Source organism: Gymnogyps californianus, chromosome 2 (assembly GCF_018139145.2).
Source record: "Gymnogyps californianus isolate 813 chromosome 2, ASM1813914v2, whole genome shotgun sequence".
NCBI lineage: Eukaryota > Metazoa > Chordata > Aves > Accipitriformes > Cathartidae > Gymnogyps > Gymnogyps californianus.
The window spans coordinates 14,877,868-14,897,091 of record NC_059472.1 but is presented as its reverse complement, the minus strand read 5'-3'; the positions used below and the strand labels follow the sequence as shown (position 1 = coordinate 14,897,091).

Genomic DNA, 19,224 nt, shown 5'->3' with positions numbered 1-19,224 from the left:
CCACACAGAAACACATATATCCATCTCTGTGGCAGACAGAAGTGGAGCTCTTGCCTCCTTTTAAATGTCAATACAAAACATAATTGCTCCTTTTCAAGATTTGTTAAAAGCAGGGAAAGAGGTCAACATTTGGTCAATAACAACATATTCTCTTCTTAAATCAGCACCTTATATAATTTTAGCTAGACAAGGTGTCCTGGTTTCAGCTGGGACAGAGTTAACTTTCTTTTTAGTAGCTGGTACAGTGCTGTGTTTTGCATTTAGTGTGAGAACGATGTTGATAACACACTGATGTTTTAGTTGTTGCTAAGTAGCACTTATCCTAAGCCAAGGACTTTTCAGTTTCCCATGCTCTGCCAGCAAGCAGGTGTGCAAGAAGCTGGGAGGGAACAGAGCCGGGGCAGCTGACCCGAACTAGCCAAAGGGGTATTCCATACCATGGAACGTCATGCCCAGTATATAAACAGGGGGGAGCTGGCCGGGAGGCGCAGATCGTGGCTCGGGAACTAACTGGGCATCGGTCAGCGGGTGGTGAGCAATTGCATTGTGCATCACTGTTTTTTTTCCTTCCCCCCCCTTCCTTTTTTTGTTGTATTCCTTTTCATTACTATTATTATTATATTTCATTATTACTATTGTTAGTATTATATTTTACTTTAGTTATTAAACTGTTCTTATCTCAACCCACGAGTTTTACTTTTTTTCCCTTTCCTTTCCTCCTCCTCACCCCACTGGGAGGGGGAAACGGCTGCGTGGTGCTTAGTTGCTGACTGGGGTTAAACCACGACACAAGGCCAGCTCTAAACTCGGGATCAACTATGCAAAACTAAAGGGGCTGGAGGACTGACAGCACCCAGGGTTAACATCCTGTAGAACTGAGCCTAAGCAGCTCTTAGAAAAGAATCACAAATCACCAACTTTACGACAACCCAACTGCTCTGACCCTCTTAGCTGACTCTTCTTAAATCTCTTTCAGGACTTAATGGCATTCATCTGGAAAAGATTCTACCTGCAGACAAAGTAGTTTCTTGCTAAAATATTTGTCCAGGCTCTTACTTCTCATTACCCTGGTATTAGCTAATGCTAGCTCACCCCAACCTCTGCATTCAGACCATTTTCCCACACTGCTGCTTTGACAATATCCTTACTGTCTCAGCACCTCTTCACTCTACCAAACTAAATCCACCTCATCATTCCCAGACTTTAAAAAGTCCATCAAGACACCAAACCCCATCTCCAAATCAGCTGATATTATCAGCCTAATACCACTAGATATCAGCAGTATCATTAGATTTTGATTCAGAACCTCTTCCAATATTCTTCCATACAACCTCAATATCATCCATACGTCTCAGTAATACAACTCTTCGTCTAGTTTCAGACCACTTACATTCTCCTTTCCCTGCTGAAAACCTCACTTAACAGTTGATTAATGCTGTGTCTCTCTTCACGCTCCCCAGCAATTGTCACTTAACCTGGATTGAAAGCTTTCTGTGATGGGAACTTGTGTTCTTTTGGGGAGGGACAGTGGATGTTCTGTACAGCTCCAACTGCACAGCAACAAGCACATGACGAATGGTGCTGGCAGACACAATAACAGATCCACAGATTACATTTACAAAACAAACTCTTATTTAAAACAAAGGTACTTAAGTGCTCTTGTACTCCTAGCTCAATGGTAGAGCTGAATCTACAGGAAAATACCCACTTTTCCAGAACTTTAAAGAAAAGACTACCAATATCTGCCAAGTTATGAGAGTCAAAAACTCTGTGACAAAATAGTAAGTGGAGCATCCAAAATGGAAAAATGACCATGTCTGTCCTAAAAAAACTAGGGAAGGAACAAAATTAATGCAATACAGCATGTATTTTTTCCACATGCTAGAACACAAACCCCAAGTCCTTTCCATGTATACAGAACAAGAAAATTTGTTGCCCTGCAGAAGCTAATGTGAGCTGAGCTCTGTGCCCATGCAGATCCCTTATGGCATGCATATGCAGTTCAAAAGGAGAGCTTGCAGGGCAACATGAATGCTCTGCTCCCCTTACTACCTCCTTCCCATACACATCTGCCTCCCGGATGGCAAGCAGCCAAGAGACAGCTTGTCTGAGCACGCTTGATGGTACACAAAAGTCACCAAGAGCCATAGTAAGTTACTGGCATCTGGGGGCAAGCCTTGCCTTTTACTAGAGGGTACTCTGTGAATCCTGTCTTGAGAAAAGCCTGAAGGCACTCTTCAAAACACAGCCTTGATACATGCAAAGTTTTGCATGGGCAGATGGAAAGTCTTTGTCTCTCCATCTGTAGGCTCAAGGCTTAGCAGATCAAATCTATGATCAATCACTACCTCTGTGCACTCTACTGCCTACCATGTCAAACATTTCATAACTACTTGTTTCAGTGGGAATACTGCTGGCTGCTTAAAATTTTAAGCAGATCAATTAAGGCTACATTAAAGCATATTTGGCAAGTACTTGAGTTACATGCAATAATAATTGCTCTATTCTAAAAAGCGATCGAGTAAAAATAGCATCTTCTTACTCATGTGCTCTGTTCTGTGTGCATCACAGTCATATGCTAGCTTTTGCTATTTGGAGATAAAAGCAGGCACAGGAGATACCCATCCAGCCTCTAACAATCCTTAGAAAACTTTCATGTGTCAAATACTAGCAAACATGCAAGCTCCATTTTATGTATTCATGCCACAGACTTAGCTGCACAATGCTGAGAGGTAAGTCCATACAATCCACCTGCTACTCCCACCATAAAATGCCACGTTGTTGAAAAAGACAGAAGTTAGTCTGTACAGCTGGAACATTAACAAACTCAGGTTGGACATAGCAGGGACCTTATAAAAAGGATCAAAATATCTTTTCAGTCATCTCAAGTCTTCATGAAGGTCATGAAGATTTAACACATATTTCCAGGAAAGGAGATCCTACAAGACCTTTGGACAGCAGCTCTCACTGGACCTGTTCCTTCCATCTCTGCCCATTTCTTTGTCAAAAACAAATCAAATCTCCAACCACATGAAATTTTGCAGTCAGCGCTTTTAGTCAGACTTCTATACACTTCCAGATGCTGCATTTCAATACCAAGTAGCCAAACAACAACCCTGGGGCTTTTTGCTTGCCATCATTCACAACCCTCTTTAACTGGGTTGATCAGAGATGAGACATTCACACTGAGAACGCTGAGATCTCATTCCAGATTGAGATGGCTGCTCTCACTGACCAAACGAGCATGAAGGATACACACTGCAAAGCCCTTCCCGTATTTCCAGAAGCTTGTACTTCATTAGTAACTCTGAATATCCCTAGAAAACATGGGATTATTTCAAAGATTATGTCTGACCTGAGCAGTTAGTACCACTTCTACAATACTAAAAAACAAGATTAGAAACAGCTAATAAAGTAGACCTTGATTTGTACCATAAAATTTAGGATTACTTTGACCACTTTATCTGGCAGAAAGTTTTTCCACAGTAATCAGTTTCTATAACTCCTATGGATGGTTCATCTGCCTCACCAATCAGTTTCTAGTTTTGAGAAACTGTCTGGCTTTTGCGTATAGGAATTACTTCTCCATACAGTCCTACCTCCAGTTAATTGGCATGGTTCCCCCAACACATCACTTTGGACCAGCTGAAACTGCAGTCAAAGCTTCACATGACTACAACCTGCTGCTCATGTTGCCACCTAGTAAATACTGCTGGCAACCTGCTGAGGAAGTAGCTTCAAGATTTTGCCCACTCTGTTTCTCAAATCTGCCTGTCTAATTGCCACCAAAATCAGCAGCATTCACACGGAGCAAAGAAGCCCACCAAATCAGTCAGGACCTTTTCTACTTCAGTACACATAACCTGAATTTATCAGAAACCTCCTCTAAGGCTGAAGTCCCAAAGTACTTAGCTGAAGTAATATTGGTGTCCAGCTATCTGCCTCTGTTGGTCAGCATCAAAAGTCAGCAATAAGTGATTACAAACAGTTTGTGCCAAAAGCCAGGCCAGCGCTGAGCTGTAGGGTGCTTTGTAAACTGCTGCTACTGATGAGCTGTACTCATAGGTTTGAGTTCAAAGCTCAGACAGACATAGACAGCAAGGCTTGGCAGACACAGCCGCACACTGCTGTACCTTCAGGTCCCTCCAGAGAGTTGCTTGTCTTTCTAGCCTCTCTATCATAACTACTAGTCGTCTACTGGATTAATCAATTTAACAAACAATAAACTTCTTACAACTTATGAATTTTACAATCAAGAGTTTGTTCAAGCAGTGGGACATGCTCTCCAGCTGGGAGGTATCTTGAAGGGCAAGAGAAGAGACAGCTCTGCAGCAAGGAAGTGGACATCGAACCAGGTCCAGATGGGCAGGGAGGGTAGAGCAAAGGGGAGACAGGTGCAGCAAGAGGACAGAGGCAGAAGCGGATAAAGTGTTCAGAGGAGGGGTGTTCATTTTAGTTTGTAACTGTAAATTATGGGGCTTTTGCCTTTTTTACCCCTTTAGAATTATCATCAGCAAGACAAAAGTTCAGGTAACTGCACTCCAGATGCAACTATCCCTGAACATCTCTAGCTTGGTAACTGGGTAGTCATACCACAGTACCAAGCCAATTACTACTACAAGCCATTTGCTCTCTCCAGAAACAATTAAAAAGTGCCCAAAACTAAAGCCAAAGACAAACACAGAAAGAGAAAAAACATGAGACAATCTACTACGCTCCACATACATCTTTTACACACACCTCAGCTGTAAGAGGTAGCTGATGGTAGAGTCTTGTACAGCATCAGAAATTTATCAAGAAACCAGAATGAGTAACTTCGCAGTTTCATCTGGAATGAAACTAAACTTATAATTTGGTTGAAGGCCATGCAAATCTTGGGTGTATAGAGAGAAGAAAGACTCCTTAGTTGTCTACAGAACAGAAACACTAAGCCCAGAATATGAAATCCTCTTCTTGTATGGGTTAAGTTTGCCTTTTAAAATCCTTATCCCACCAGGATATGTATGTACTTAAGTTTACTCAGCTAAGAAATTTACTTGTGCATTTTTGACAATTTTCCTACTGGAAACTACTTATTTTATGTATGGCAATATCCACTTGCCATCTCTTATCTCATAGATTTTAGCAAATGCTGTAAACATAAAAGACAGTTTCTGTTACACCTGCTCTTCAGGAGACAGACTGCATATTATCACTATGCTAGATAGACCTTGGAGCCTCAGCAATGCAAGTTCTGCCTTTGTAACACAATGGGAATTCACGATAAAAAGGCAGGCACAATGACTGGACAGCCAAATTATTTCTGAAGCATTTTCTCATTCCATTTTAATAAATGTACAGTTGGTACAAGCAGCTCTTGAATTCACACTAGCAACAGAGAGGCTCATTGAAAAATGGACCAATTCAGTGAATAAGTAAGGCAAGTCTACCACAAATCCTGTACGGGTATAGAGGAGGAGGAGAATACTGGCAAAGAAGGGGACTAGTAAGCTATGCAATTAGCTCAGAGTAAAATGGGTCTTAGTGAACAAAGTAATAAAGGTCGGTAAGTAACATGCATCACATGTATACAGGAACATAATTTAAGCAATGGATTACAGTACAAAACAGTTAGTAATTTGTTTTGCAAACTAATTTCATCCACTGTTAATAAGAAGGCTTGTGCAAGCATCTACAAAACTTCTCGTGAAGAGTGAAGCATCTCTGGATTTCAAGTTTGTGAGATGCACAGACTTGCAATCAAAGAGGGTGCTACAGGAGATAAGTAGTATGAAAAACAAAAAAATCAATGGGTAGATAGAGAGGAAGAGACCTAAAATAATGCTCTCCGAAGGAAAAGTATCCACCATACATTGCAATTGTCAGTCACCAACTGACTTAGGCAAACTCCAGACTAGGTACCACTGTTGCCCTCTGAGGATTTCACTGTGAATATGCAGAGGAAGTAGATAGAAAAGATAAAGAACACACCTGGGTAAGAAACAAGTCTTCATTAGTTCCACTATTCCTGGAAGAAACTTGTCTTGCAATCACTGCTTAGGAGATGTCCTGGTTTTGGCTGGGATAGAGTTAATTTCCTTCCTAGTAGCTGGTATAGTGCTGTGTTTTGGATTTAGGATGAGAATAATGTTGATAACACACTGATGTTTTAGTTGTTGCTAAGCAGTGTTTACACTAAGTCAAGGACTCTTCAGCTTGTCACACCACCCCACCAGTGATTAGCCTGGGGGGCATAAGAAGCTGGGAGGCCACACAGCCAGGACAGCTGACCCCAACTGACCAAAGGGATATTCCGTACCATATGGCATCATGCTCAGTATATAAACTAGGGGGAAAGCTGGCTGGGGGCCGCTGCTTGGGAACTGGCTGGGCATCGGTCAGTGGCTGGTGAGCAACTGCATTGTGCATCACGTTTTGTATATTCTAATTCTTTTATTATTATTATTATTTTCCCTTCCTTTTCTGTCCTATTAAACTGTCTTTCTCTCAACCCATGAATTTTACTTCCCCCCCCCCGCCCCCCAATTCTCTCCCCCATCCCGCTGCGGGGCAGGGGGAGTGAGCGAGCAGCTGTGTGGTGTTTAGCTGCCTGCCAGGTTAAACCACAACAGGAGATTAGCTAGTCATGCTCCACCACAAATTATATTTCCAAGAATGCTTCATCTCAAGTCCTAATAGCACCACTATTCAATTCTATAATCAGCCAGCATTACATCAGAAACCTTTTCTAAACACTAGTGAGCCTATCCAGTATACAAAGAACAGCTCAGACACACAGGTTAAGTCTTTGTTACAGCATCAGAGGTGTGCTGTCCCAGACATGCATCACAGATCTCTGCCTTTGCCCTACTCATGAAAGCTGCTGTCTGCTGGTGAACATATGGCACAGAAATGGCTGCAATTCAGCTGTGGATCCAGGCTTTATTTCTTGTCCCACGAATGATGCACAAAGTCATTAAAATGCAATGAGGAATATTCATTCTCACTAGCATAACTAGTTTGCAATCTGGCAGTTGACTTCTGTTTTCAGTCCTGGCTTTCTCTCAACTGCCTAAAAGTTACCTCCTTTACCATTGTTCGAGGCTACCCCTTCCCTTGCACATTTAACTGAAGAGCCTGGAAATGCCTTCTTTCCTTCCCCCAGTAAAATTCTTCACCTCCTACTGCTTACTCATACCACCGTATCCTACTCACTCTAGTACCCCAGCTGATTTGTGTAGCGACAAACCGTTAGCTGAGAGCATGCAATTATTTTGCTAAAGGCAAATCCAGGAGAAAGCTTCTATTTACACACATTACAATTCTTCTTTCTTTATGTTTCTGAAACAGCATTATTAAAAGTCTCTTTCTTGCTTTTACTAGGTTATTTGCAGAGAAGCAAAGCAACTCAACTAAAATCCCCTTGGGAGGGGGAAGAAAAAGCCACAAAAACAGGGCAGAGGAGAGCAAATGAGTAGGGGAATGGAGAGAAGTAATTATCTGAATGTTCAGCTGAAGAGCATGAGCTAGCAAGGTTCCACGTTATATAGACACGGATAGAACCGCACTAAAGACAGGCTACAATCCACACCAAATGTCTTCCTCACACCCTTTTCCTGTTTAGTCACATACTGCCTGCAAGCATATTAGATCCAGTAATTGAACGTAGAGTTCACTTCAGCCCAAATCCAGCCCCCCTGCCCACCTGCTTGCTTCATCCAGGAGCAGCACGTATTAGGGTGAATTCTTGCTGTTCCGAGTAATGAACCTGCTCTTTAATGCCAAGTTTCGCTCATGCTGCACAGAGAACACGCAGCTACTGACAGCAACTCCCTCATCATTCACTTTGTAGTCCTTCTGCCACAGGACGCTTCTGGAGAGAGAAAGAGGACCCTATGCAAAGGTGAGGGAACATACAACCTTCCCAAGGCAGGAGCCACGAACGGTGAGAGCTGTAGATCTAATCTGCTTCAGGCTCTCCCGAAGGTCGGTCTCAGACCACATTTCACTTCATTCATGCAGGTCAGTACAGCAGTTTCCAACCCTACCTGCTGTGGAGAACTGGTATTTTCCAGGATGGCATTTCTACAGCTGCAGCCTAATGCGGGGCCCCTCCTTCCCCCCCAGGTCCCACTGACCTGACATAGCAGACAGTTCCTCTACAGAACAGTATCAGTTCTTATATATTGGGAAAAAGACAGCTACAAATCTTATAGATCATGGCCCTGTCCGTTAATGTTTTTATAGCTCAGTGCCCAATTCCCCATCTCCTCTCTGTGTTTCTGGGTCGTCCTAGCCGAATTCTCCTCTCAGTTACTCGATGCAAATCAAGCTCTTGTGGTGAGTGGAATTGTTCTGGATGCACACAAGGTGAGCTAGACTCTGTCATAAAAGCGGTCAGGCTGGGTTAGACTATAAGTCTAGCCCTTTATACCACTGCTTAAGGAAATGGTGTGAGAGCAGGGCGTACATGAATTGATCCTTCCTTGGCAGGTTAGGAATGACCCAAAGTTGAAAGCTGCACCTGGGGAACCGTGTGTTATATGAAAAACTATTTCCTTTTTTTATTTTAAGCAGAAAACCCTACAGCTTCATTGTTCTGCCTTGTGACCTAGTTCCTTTTTTCACCTTCTCCAAACCATTCATCAATGTCTAAGGATTCTCTCCATGGTCATCTCTTTTCCAAGCTAAAGAATCAGAATCTTTGTAACCTGCCCTCAGACAACATACCACGTCCCTGACCAGCCGACTGCCCTTTTCTGTCCTTCCAGTTCTGTCCCTTTTTTGGGGCGTGGCAAGCCAAACTGCAGGGAGCATTCAAAATACAAGAGCAATATGCAATGATATATAAACAAAGACCTTTCTTGCCTTGTTCTGAGCTCTTCCTCATAGTTCCTGAAATCCTATTTGCTATTTTGACCACCACCAACCAGACAGTTTCAGAATCCTTCAAAATTACTCCATTTTCTAGCCCTTTTCTCCACCTTTGCCTTTGGCACCTTCCAGAACTACTCCCTCCACATTCTCTGCGTGCTTTGAGCAAATAATTGAGGGCTGAGTTGTTCAACTGTTATTCTGCAAGGGTAAATACCTGTATCCATTCAAAGGCAACAGCTTTCATGAGAAATAACCCGCAATAGGATTGCTCAGTCCCAATCTCTGAGTATCTCTTGTGCACAGAAAGGGGAGTCCTTGCCTCGGACATCATACAGTTTGGAAAGAGAGACACCAGAGAGATGGGACTGGGCACAAGAGGGTAAAGCTGTCTCCGCCAGGACAGCAGAGAAAGTTGGCACCAGAACCAGACACAGTATCCCTGACAAACCCAGAAACTCAATACTCAGTGCACTGAGCAGTAGCCCTCCAACAGCTCTACTGTCTTTGCAAACTAGCTGCAGCACTTTCAGAGTCCAATGGGCAAAACAAAAACTTACAGTGCTATCCAGATACCGAGGTCTGCACTCGCTAGCAAGCCTGCACAGATGATGTTTTGGACAGAAACCTCTCCAGGGTTATCAGCTGAACAACCTGCACCAATCTGCAACTCCGACACCACCTGGCTACAGTGCCTTACTCTGAGCTTCTCATCGCTGCTCTCCTGCCATAACCCTCATGACACAGCAATACTGGGAAGCACAAGAGACTGGCTCCAAACAGTTTGCCCTAGCCTCATACACTGAGCTGTAAACGAGAGGAACAAAACTACACAATCTCCTTGGATGTTACCCACCATGGTTGGACATCTCCGGAAAAAAAACCCAATCTCAAGAAGAATTCTATTTTATAATTTCCATTTAAGCAGTAAACATGGGATCTTACAACATCACTACAGACTTTGTCAGTACTTTCCAGTAGTATGTTAGGAAATGCATCTAACTTGTCATTTGCTCACTTGCCTTCTCTTCTTGGTGGAGAAAGCACATGAACTTTCAAAGCACCATTCCTTCCCTTTGCCCATACATCACCACCACCTGACGAGTTTCATCCTTACGATGGGATTTGATTGCATTGAAACAGCCAATTTATATTAATCAATGTCCTCCTTGAGCTTCTGAGTCTTCCAAGTATTTTAAAGGCTAGGGCCAAACACTCATGGAATTGTATCTAAATTGGTTGACCTGAAAGCACTTCTGAGTTTCCAGGTACTCTCTTATCATACTACCAATTTTCATGCGACGGAAATGCAGTGACACACCAAGTCTGTACTGTATCTTGATTCCTGCTTCATATGGGTTCATTTCTAAAAGCAGGGAGGGGAAAATGACCACATAACCTGCAATCATATCCACCCCCACTCACTCTGAATATACCCAAAGAGACTTCAGTGCAGTGACATTCTTTGTTGCCACAGCTTCATTTTGGGGCCTCCAGTTCCCACAGTGGAATGCACCTTCTGAACTTCAGCTCACAGTCACACTACACTCCTCAGGCGTCGTGTAGGGAACCTATTCAAAATGAGAACTTGCAGTCCAAAACAGACTTCTTGCCTTAGATAGTGATCCCTCTCCAAAGGAATAATGTAGCTAGCTATCTTGTTAAAGACAGATGCAATGAACTGTGACTTTCTCAAATGTAGCAACCTACGTAGGAAAGCTCTAAGCAGTGGTTCAAAGTAGAGGAGCACACACTGCCACCAGGCTGGGTGCACACTGGGAGGGGCGGGAGGGGGGTGGTGGTGTGCCAAGAAGGGAAGCCCCATCTTCTGCAGTTGTGCTGTTGCTGAGCAAGAAAGAAGGGTATAGATGTTACAGCCCAACAAGAAGGCTGCCACTGAATGTGGATGGGAGAAGACCTGTGTTCCAGTCTGGAATCCCATAATTGCTGATGCATTTTTGCAATAAATGGTCACTAAATAACATACAGAACTGGTACCAAGACCAAAGGCTGGAGTTCAGGTCTTACTCCTCTCTGTCCTGTGTGCACCTCCACCACTGGTCTTACCCATCTCCTCTGCTATGGCCCGACGTGACAGTTTCAACTGGAGAGGTAGATTTGTATCTCCGCCCTGCTTCCAAATGGCAGTTCTTTTTGAGCCACGTGTCTGAGTCCCTCAAGCTAAGGAGTGGTTGGAAACTATTGAACAAAACAAGAGCACTGATGGAAGCACATGCTATTTTTGAATGACAGGGTTTGTTACTTCTTTGCTCCACAAGCAATTAAGTGTGCTGAAAACCTATCTATTAGATCACATTCCCTGGAAACTCAGATGTGGAGACATCTAGTCTGAGCCTGGAGTGGGTGTAGGAACAAGACAAAGTTGAATGACTAAATACCTGTCAAGAGTTGTACTTTTGGGCACACCCTGGAACAACATGATAGGTACTGTCCTGGTTTAGGCTGGGACAGAGTTAATTTTCTTCTTAGTAGCTGCTACAGTGCTGTGTTTGGGATTTAGTGTGAGAATGATGTTGATAACACTCTCATGTTTTAGTTGTGGCTAAGTAGCACTTATCTTCAGCCAAGGACTTTTCAGTTTCCCATGCTCTGCCAGCAAGCAGGTGTGCAAGAAGCTGGGAGGGAGCAGAGCCGGGGCAGCTGACCTGAACTAGCCAAAGGGGTATTCCATACCATGGAACATCATGCCCAGTATATAAACAGGGGGGAGTTGGCCGGAAGGGGCAGATCGTGGCTCGGGAACTAACTGGGCATCGGTCAGCAGGTGGTGAGCAATTGCATTGTGCATCACTGGTGGGTTTTTTTTGTTTGTTTGTTTTTTCCCTTCCTCCCCCTCCTTTTTTGTTATATTCCTTTTCATTACTATTATTATATTTCATTATTACTATTGTTAGTATTATATTTTACTTTAGTTATTAAACTGTTCTTATCTCAACCCACGAGTTTTACTTTTTTTTTTTCCCCCTCTTTCCTCCTCCTCACCCCACTGGGAGGGGGAAGAGGGAAGCGGCTGCGTGGTGCTTAGTTGCTGGCTGGGGTTAAACCACGACAGTACCTACCCTGAAACCTGCTTCAAAGCTGTCCTTCGGATGGTCCTGAACTTGCTTTAACATTCCTGGCAGAGTTGGTATAGCACATCTATAAGCTTACCATATCTCAGGTCTCTGAGGAAACACATAGCAGCATTCAACATTCGTTGGAGTTGGCTAGGCACTGAAGGCTTTCTACCCAGGTATATCACATTGCTGAAATTCCGAGGATGGCTTTGACAGAAGTTGGTTACAAGCTGCAAATAACTTCAGTCTTGTGGCAGTTAACCTTGATGCCACACCCCAGAATGCCCTAACCTCCTTTGAGTCTCTAGCCCCCTTGAGGATTACCAAGGGGTAAGGCCAGAGTCATTGTCATTTTATGTCAGCAAGGCTCCACTTCTTAGTAAAAAATATTCTCCCGTAGGTAGATCCAGGGTCTCAATAGCATGAGCCCGCTACAGAAGAGCCATAGGATGGTAGTTTATGTAAACTTTCAAGAGGAGACCAGCAAAAAATGTATGTATGCACTTTCCAAAGCCTATACACAGCAGGGACGGCATTAGACCAAACTTCATTAAACACTTACTATGAAAGAACTCCATGATATAATTAGCAGTTTTTTGCTCAGGAATCTCAAAGACACCACAGGTCAGAGCTGCAGGGGATCCGACAGAACTGTGTGGGATTACCTGCATGCATACATTATCTGGTGGGTGCTGTCAGTCTCTCACTTTCCTGTGCAATAAACACTGGGAGGGAAGAAATCACCATTTCTCTCTTCCCCCTTACCTCTGCTGCACAAGAGCAAAAAGAAGAAAATTTTTTGAGAACACTGTTGCAGAGATCAAAAGCCTTTTTCTACTGGCTCTGACCTAGTTCTTTCATTCTTACTAAAGGGAAGAAAAACACTTAAAGGAACATTGTCAAAACTGTTAGGTCTAAAAATAGACTTACCTTGGCAGTGCTCCCATCTAGATGGGCTCGTATCGAGTGCAAACTCACTTTCCCCATACACACACCAATCCTTTCATCAATCAGGAAGCACTGGTACTACGCAGCCCAAAGGACCTCCCAGTCCACATAATCTCTTTTGGGACACTCAGGTATGTTTCACATATAACTGGCTAGGAACTATAGTATCCTCCAAATTCCTATTTCATATTTGCAAATCCATCACTGTCAGCTATCCCAGTAAACAATCTGGGCTATTTTCCTTAAGTAAACCACTGGACATTTGTTGCCATAACTAAACTTCAGCATTCCATGCTAAGACAGCATTAAAATAATCACATTTGAGGAAGATTTCAACAGTTTGTTAGATAAAATGAAATCAGAATTTTTCAAAGGTTCTCCACAAACTAGAAGTTACAAAATATTTTCACTTTAGCCACACAGAGCATTTCTGAAAGGAGAAACAAAGAGTCTCTGGGTTTGTGGCTGAGGCTGACAAATGGAAGTTTCCACAGAGCAATAGCCATGGTGGAGCTGGTGGAGCAGCAGATGTTGGCTCCAGCCAGGAACTCCCATGCGCCAGGATCCATGGTTCCCTTGTGCCCCAGAAACCTCTCCAATCCCTGCCAGTTGCATGCCAGAGCCAGCCACTTGCAAGTTCGCACAAGAAGCCATTTGGCCCAGCCATCCAGAAGCCTTGCTACACTCTATAAAAAGGTCTGAAGACCCAGGAAGCCCATCCTAGCCAAGCTCCCAGCCCACTACCGCAGAGACTGGAAGGCCAGACAACCTCAGCTTAAACCGGGTTTTCAGGGCTTTCCTTATTTCCAAGCTTCCAGAGCTTATGTACAGCAGGTTATCCTCTCGAGATCCCAAGCAGCAAACCAGGAAAACGTTTTTCCAGTGAAAACAAACAAATCAAACAACTAGGAAAAAAAAAAAAAAAACCAAAACAGTCTGTTTCCTGAGTCCAAGACATTGCGTTCAGCAAATTGGCATTTTTCTACAAAACCATCTATTTAGAAGATTCGACGGCAACTTTATTTTTGACTAGAGTAGGATCGGCACACTGTGGCGATTAGCCACGAGGGACAAGTAACCTCTCAGCTTCCCAAACAGAAGCTGTAATGCCACGTTACCTGCCAAAAGTCACAGAACATGGCTCACACCCAGGGCTCCAATATGGCAGAAGATGCATTAAGATAAAAGCACGTTTGTAGGCACAGTCACACAAAGAAGCATAGTTCCAACAGAAAATGATGGATAAGAAAAGACCTTAAATGTGCATGCACTACGTTCACATAAAGTAGTCACAGCTGCACAGCTACTTGTGCTGAAGAAGTAAGTAGTCATCTTGCTGTGCTAGTATGAGGGTAATAGAATTATGCAAAGGCAAGAAAGTTGAGGGAGAAAAACCCAAAATGGGAGGAAAGCAGAACATACAGACAAGAAAGCCTGTTCTGAGAGCCCATAGCAGGGATGCATCCTGGGGGAAGGAAATGGGAAGAAGCAGTTAAAGAAAAAAATCCCATCTCAGGAGAAGGGAAAGTCACTGCTTCCCAAAGCTTTAGCAGAGCTTTCCTTCATTAATATTTACAAAGCTTTTAGAGATTCTCAGATGGAAGGCACTGCAGATATGACAGGAATTATTACAGACCTGAAAAGAACTAGCAAACAGACTGAGAAGGACTTCAAGTGAATAAAGGAGGATGACATTAGAGAGAACACTGAAATAGGGGTGGCTGCTGGCATATAAACCATCTGGTGCATGGCAGTCCGTTTCATTTACTTACTTACCCACTACTGGGCACGCATGCCCAGTTCATGTTGCTAAGTTTTTGCCACCGAAGAAGTAATGCTTTTATTCAGGACCACTACCTTCCTTCTTTATGTCATTAGTCTTCAAAACTGCCATTCAGTAAAGCAGCCTGTGCATAAGAAATCTGTATGACTCATGGAGAGGCTTACGGCTTAGGATGGCCAACTGTGCCTGTACACAGACACCTTTTGAGACAAAGTGGTTTTGTTTACCTTTATTTGAGTTTGCCTAAGAAGCTGTTTTTCAAGGATGCTGAAGGCAGCTGCCCCCTGCCTTCAGTAAGCCCAAGTTTTTCCTGGACTATCATTTGCGCTGCTCACTTGGGTACTCAGCAAAAGACAGCTTCAGCATGATTTTCAGCAATAAAGCAAGTGGTCTCTGATGGAACTGTATATCTCAGCATATCTGAGAAACAAAGCTCAAGGTGGTCTCAAGATGAGCACCCCAAAAAAACTAACATACTCCAAATTAAGCATAGGAGAGAGGTCAGATGGCTGGTTTTCACACTGTGGACTTCTGAAACTTTCCCAAGGGCACAGAAAAAAGCAAGATGGGACACAAACCCCAGGATTCTCAAGGCCTCGCTCTAAAGCGCTAGAAAACCGAGTGAATTTTGGAAGCGGACAGCAGGAAAGTGCATTTGCCTTTTCCCATCCACCTAGTCACATCTCTCCTCCAACTTCCCAAAAGCCCCGTGGAAAGGGAACACACAGCCAACGTCAGACTGCCGCAGGAGGCCAGCATCTATTGGAAGACCTCAGCAAAGCGTCCACCTTTCCAGCTCTTGGTAGGCACCACCTCAATTACCGGGTACTTCCCCAGGAGCCGGGCACCTCACGAACACCTCACAGCTCCCGCCTCCCCAGGAGCCGGGCACCTCGGCCCTCGGGCTTCTGCATCTCCTACGGGGAGAAGGAGGGGCCGAGCACACCCCGGCGCCGGCAGCTCTGCGCCCACGCGGGAGGACGGCCGGGGGCTGCTCGAGCCTCGTGGATATCACGGCCTCAGGGCACTCCGGGGATTTGGGCGGCACCGAGGGACGGCGGCGCCTCGGCTCCTGCGGGAGACCGGCGGCGGGGCGGGGAAGACGCCCGGCGGGCTGAGCGGGGCCGCCGGGGCCACTTCGGAGGGAGGCGGCGCAGGTCTGCCGCCCCTGCCGGGAGAGGCGGCACCTCCGGGCCCGCCGGGAAGTTGCCGGACTGAAGCCTCCGGCTGCCGCAGGCTGCGCGGGCAGCCCCCGCCGCCTCCCCCGCCGCCGGCCCCTACGGGCTGGGCGCCCCTCCCGCGGGCCGCCGCGGCCCGACCCCACGCCAACTGGCCCGGGGGCAGGCGCGGCGCTGGGGGCGGCCGGGCCGAGGGGCGCGGGAGGCGGCCGGGCGGCCCGCGGGCGAGGCCGGTGCAGCGGGCGGCAGAGCGGTCCCGCCGCCGCCGCCGCCTCAGGCCCCGCCGGCGGGCACAGCCTCCCTCCCGCCGAGCCGGGCCGGCCCCGCCGCGGCGCAGGTGAGTGCCCGGGGGAGGAGACAGGGGAGGGACCCCGGGGGCGGCGGAGCAGGCGACGCGGAGCCCTTACCTTCCACCGCCATCCTCCCGGCCTCGCATAGTGCGCCGGCCGCCGACCCGGCCCCGGCGGCGCTGCCCCGGCCGCCCCCCCGCCCGCGCGCGGGCTCCGCTCATCTGCAGCCGCGGCGATCAACCTGCAGCGCTCCCGCTGACAGGCGGGCGGGGCCGCGCGCCCGCCCCGCGGCACCCTGGGAAATGTAGTCCCGCCCCCCCCCCCCCCCCCCCCCCCCCCCCAGGCCCGCCATCCCCGGGGGCTGTTGAGCGCCTGGCCGAGGCACCGGCTTCCCGTGGCGCTGGAGAGGCCCGCTCGGTCCTTCGCGGTGGTCTTGGCGGCATCGGACGCCTCCGCATTTACCTGCCGAGCAGGGAGAGCAGCACGGGGGCAGGCAGCGGCCGGTGGCATCGGTTGGGCTGTGAGAGGCTGGAGGGATGGTGACCACCACGAGCTGTGGGAAGAAGGGGCTGAGCAGGTACCCTGCCAACAGAAAACGTCATTTCACAGGTGCGCTGGGATATTTCTGTCGTGGTATTTCAGTCACTGAGCCTTCCAGCCCAACGGCTCCACGGGACTGAGGTGTCAGCCTGTCCTGTCCCAGCCCCATCCCGCTGCTCGCCCTAGCGCGGCTGGAGGAGGTTTGCTGCAGGGAAGGAGAAAGGCACACAAAGAGCATTGGGAACTTCCCGCCAGCACCTCACCCCAGAGTGAGGCCCTCAGTCTTTCTCCATTCACCGTCTTTATCCTGTCCAACTGTAACAGGTCATCCAAAAAATCCAGAAGATGAAGGAGACTAGGGACACAGTAACGGAGCCTTTACTTGAGGTCCTCACAAATCTTAGGCCAAACAACCTGGCACTCTCAAGATCTGTCCTGAAATGGCTGTCTGAAAAACAGCTGTGAGTTTGTACCCTTTTCGGTTTCATTTTGAGATATCAAAAAGCTTTTGAAGATGTTTCTCCTTCAAAAATACCCATTTTTTTGTTTTAAATGTATCAACAAATATTAACCTACCCAGAAAGAGTCTATGAGTTCCTTCACTCACCAAAGTTATGTCATTACTGAAATCAAGAGGACAACAGCAGAGGGACTGAGTATACAAGGGCAAATACAGATAGGACGTGAAAACGTTTTCACATGTTCTTTTTGTTTGTTAGCAGTGGCTATTGCGGCTAGTAAGTGTTATTCATGACCGGTTATTTTTGCAAAACAAACCTCCATGAGTTCAAATTAGAGTGCCAGAACATACAATGTGCAAATGAATAAGGTCTTCATAAACCCCAGGAATTTTGACATTCTTGAAATATCTAAAGTAATTCAAATAAAATTGGGTCTTCATTATTTATTTTATGAAGGAAAACCAGAGCCTATACAGAATGGCCTTAAAGCCCAACTCTTTCCAGAAGCCTTCTATTACCAACTTTGCCCTGAAGACCTCACTTGTTCTTTGCTCTCATATGCATTTGAACTATTAGCCTTTGTCTTGTATATGAGTCAAGATACAAGCTCCCTGGAGCAGCAGCCTTGTGTTTCATGTGTTTGCAAAGTGGTAGAAACACTCAGTGCATTATAAGTAACAACAATTGAGAGGATATGCTGGTATTCCCAAGTGCAATACAATCACACACCTGATCTCATACACTGGGAGAAATGGGCTGATATTCACATAATTTCTGTCAAGAAAATAGGGTGTTCCTAGATTTCACAGTTTCCAAATATATGTAATACACACATACAACCTTCACCAGTTTCTTCTCAACATCACTACATAAGCTTTTGTGATTTTGATGACATTTTGTATTAAGCTTAGGTATTCAATTAATCATTAATCATTTATTTAATCATGACAATATTTGGAAGTATGTTAGAGTAATTACCTGGCTAATGCATATATGAAGCAGTGCTTTCTTGGTTGGAATGAGTTGGAAGCCATAGAGTGAATAAATCAAGGCTCCGAGTTCAAGCGGCATGGACGTGGAGAGCTGGAGTCCTATCCCCATTAGTATGCTGAATTTCTGACTGGTAACTACATTTCAGCTGTGGGCCCTGAGGACATCCCCAGTGAGTACAATTTTACTAAGCCCTTTAAACAGCCCTGTAGTTTTTAATTACGACTTTGTGCCTGCTGAAGAACAGCAAAATTATGGCTGTGACTAGATAGCAAATAGGGCATGACAGATGTTAAAAGGTGTAGTGTTTGATACCTAATGTTACATGATAGATACTGAAACCTAGTATTTAACAGTATCTAAGAACATCAGAAACTTCTCAAATTCTGGTCAAGACTACGCAAATTGTAATTTAATGTGTGTCACTCATTAGAGAAAAGAGGCTGTAAATTGATTCAATTGATCTATGGTGAAGTACAATCTGTTTTGAGCAGAGCTTTCAAAAACGTTAGTGAGAGCGAGCTAACTTTCTAAAAACACCCTGCTAAATTATAGAGTAGAAAAAGACCAGCTTTCTCTGCTCAGAAAGAGCTATCTCATCACGCTTCCTTGCTTTCTTGCTCCTCTTTTTACCTTGCCTCTCTCCAGACAAGTTTCTTCTAAACTTTCTCTTGGAAGTGTAGCAAAAACTCCCTTTAAACAGACTCGGTTCCTCACAGCCAAAGTCAATTTGCTGTGTACTTTGCCCTAGGTCACCAGATGAAATAAGCAATACTGACCAGAGGCTCCTTAGCCATTTGAATTATTTCTAGGTAGGACTTCTGCCAGCTAACATTAGATGAAAGTATATCCATCAACAGCATTGCTCTACTAGAAGAGTTCTGAAGTCTAAACAAGATGTTAGGCTTGTATACTTCACTACACTATCATCCATCATCATTTTTCCCTTTTTATTCCCCTTTCACCTTACAGAAATTCAACAGTCATTAAGCTTTAAGCATCCCTTTGTGCTCTGAAGTCCTTTCTGTAAAACATAGTGAAATTCTCACTCATCTTCATCTGATGATCTTGTTAGTGAGGTACTCCTGCCATATCATTGTGACC

The 19,224-nt window shown here is 45.4% G+C and overlaps 1 protein-coding gene across 3 annotated transcripts in view; it reads right to left on the bottom strand.

The window, feature by feature from the left end:
• The window catches only part of SAMD12 (sterile alpha motif domain containing 12), a 173,365-nt gene extending 157,071 nt beyond the window's left edge, over positions 1–16,294 (bottom strand). For all 3 annotated transcript variants that reach the window (XM_050891787.1, XM_050891788.1, XM_050891785.1), the window contains exon 1: positions 16,247–16,294. In XM_050891787.1, the coding sequence (XP_050747744.1) occupies positions 16,247–16,259 (13 nt within the window). In that variant the 5' untranslated portion in view covers positions 16,260–16,294. The remainder of the gene's footprint in view (positions 1–16,246) is intronic.
• Between the last annotated feature and the right edge of the window lie 2,930 nt (positions 16,295–19,224).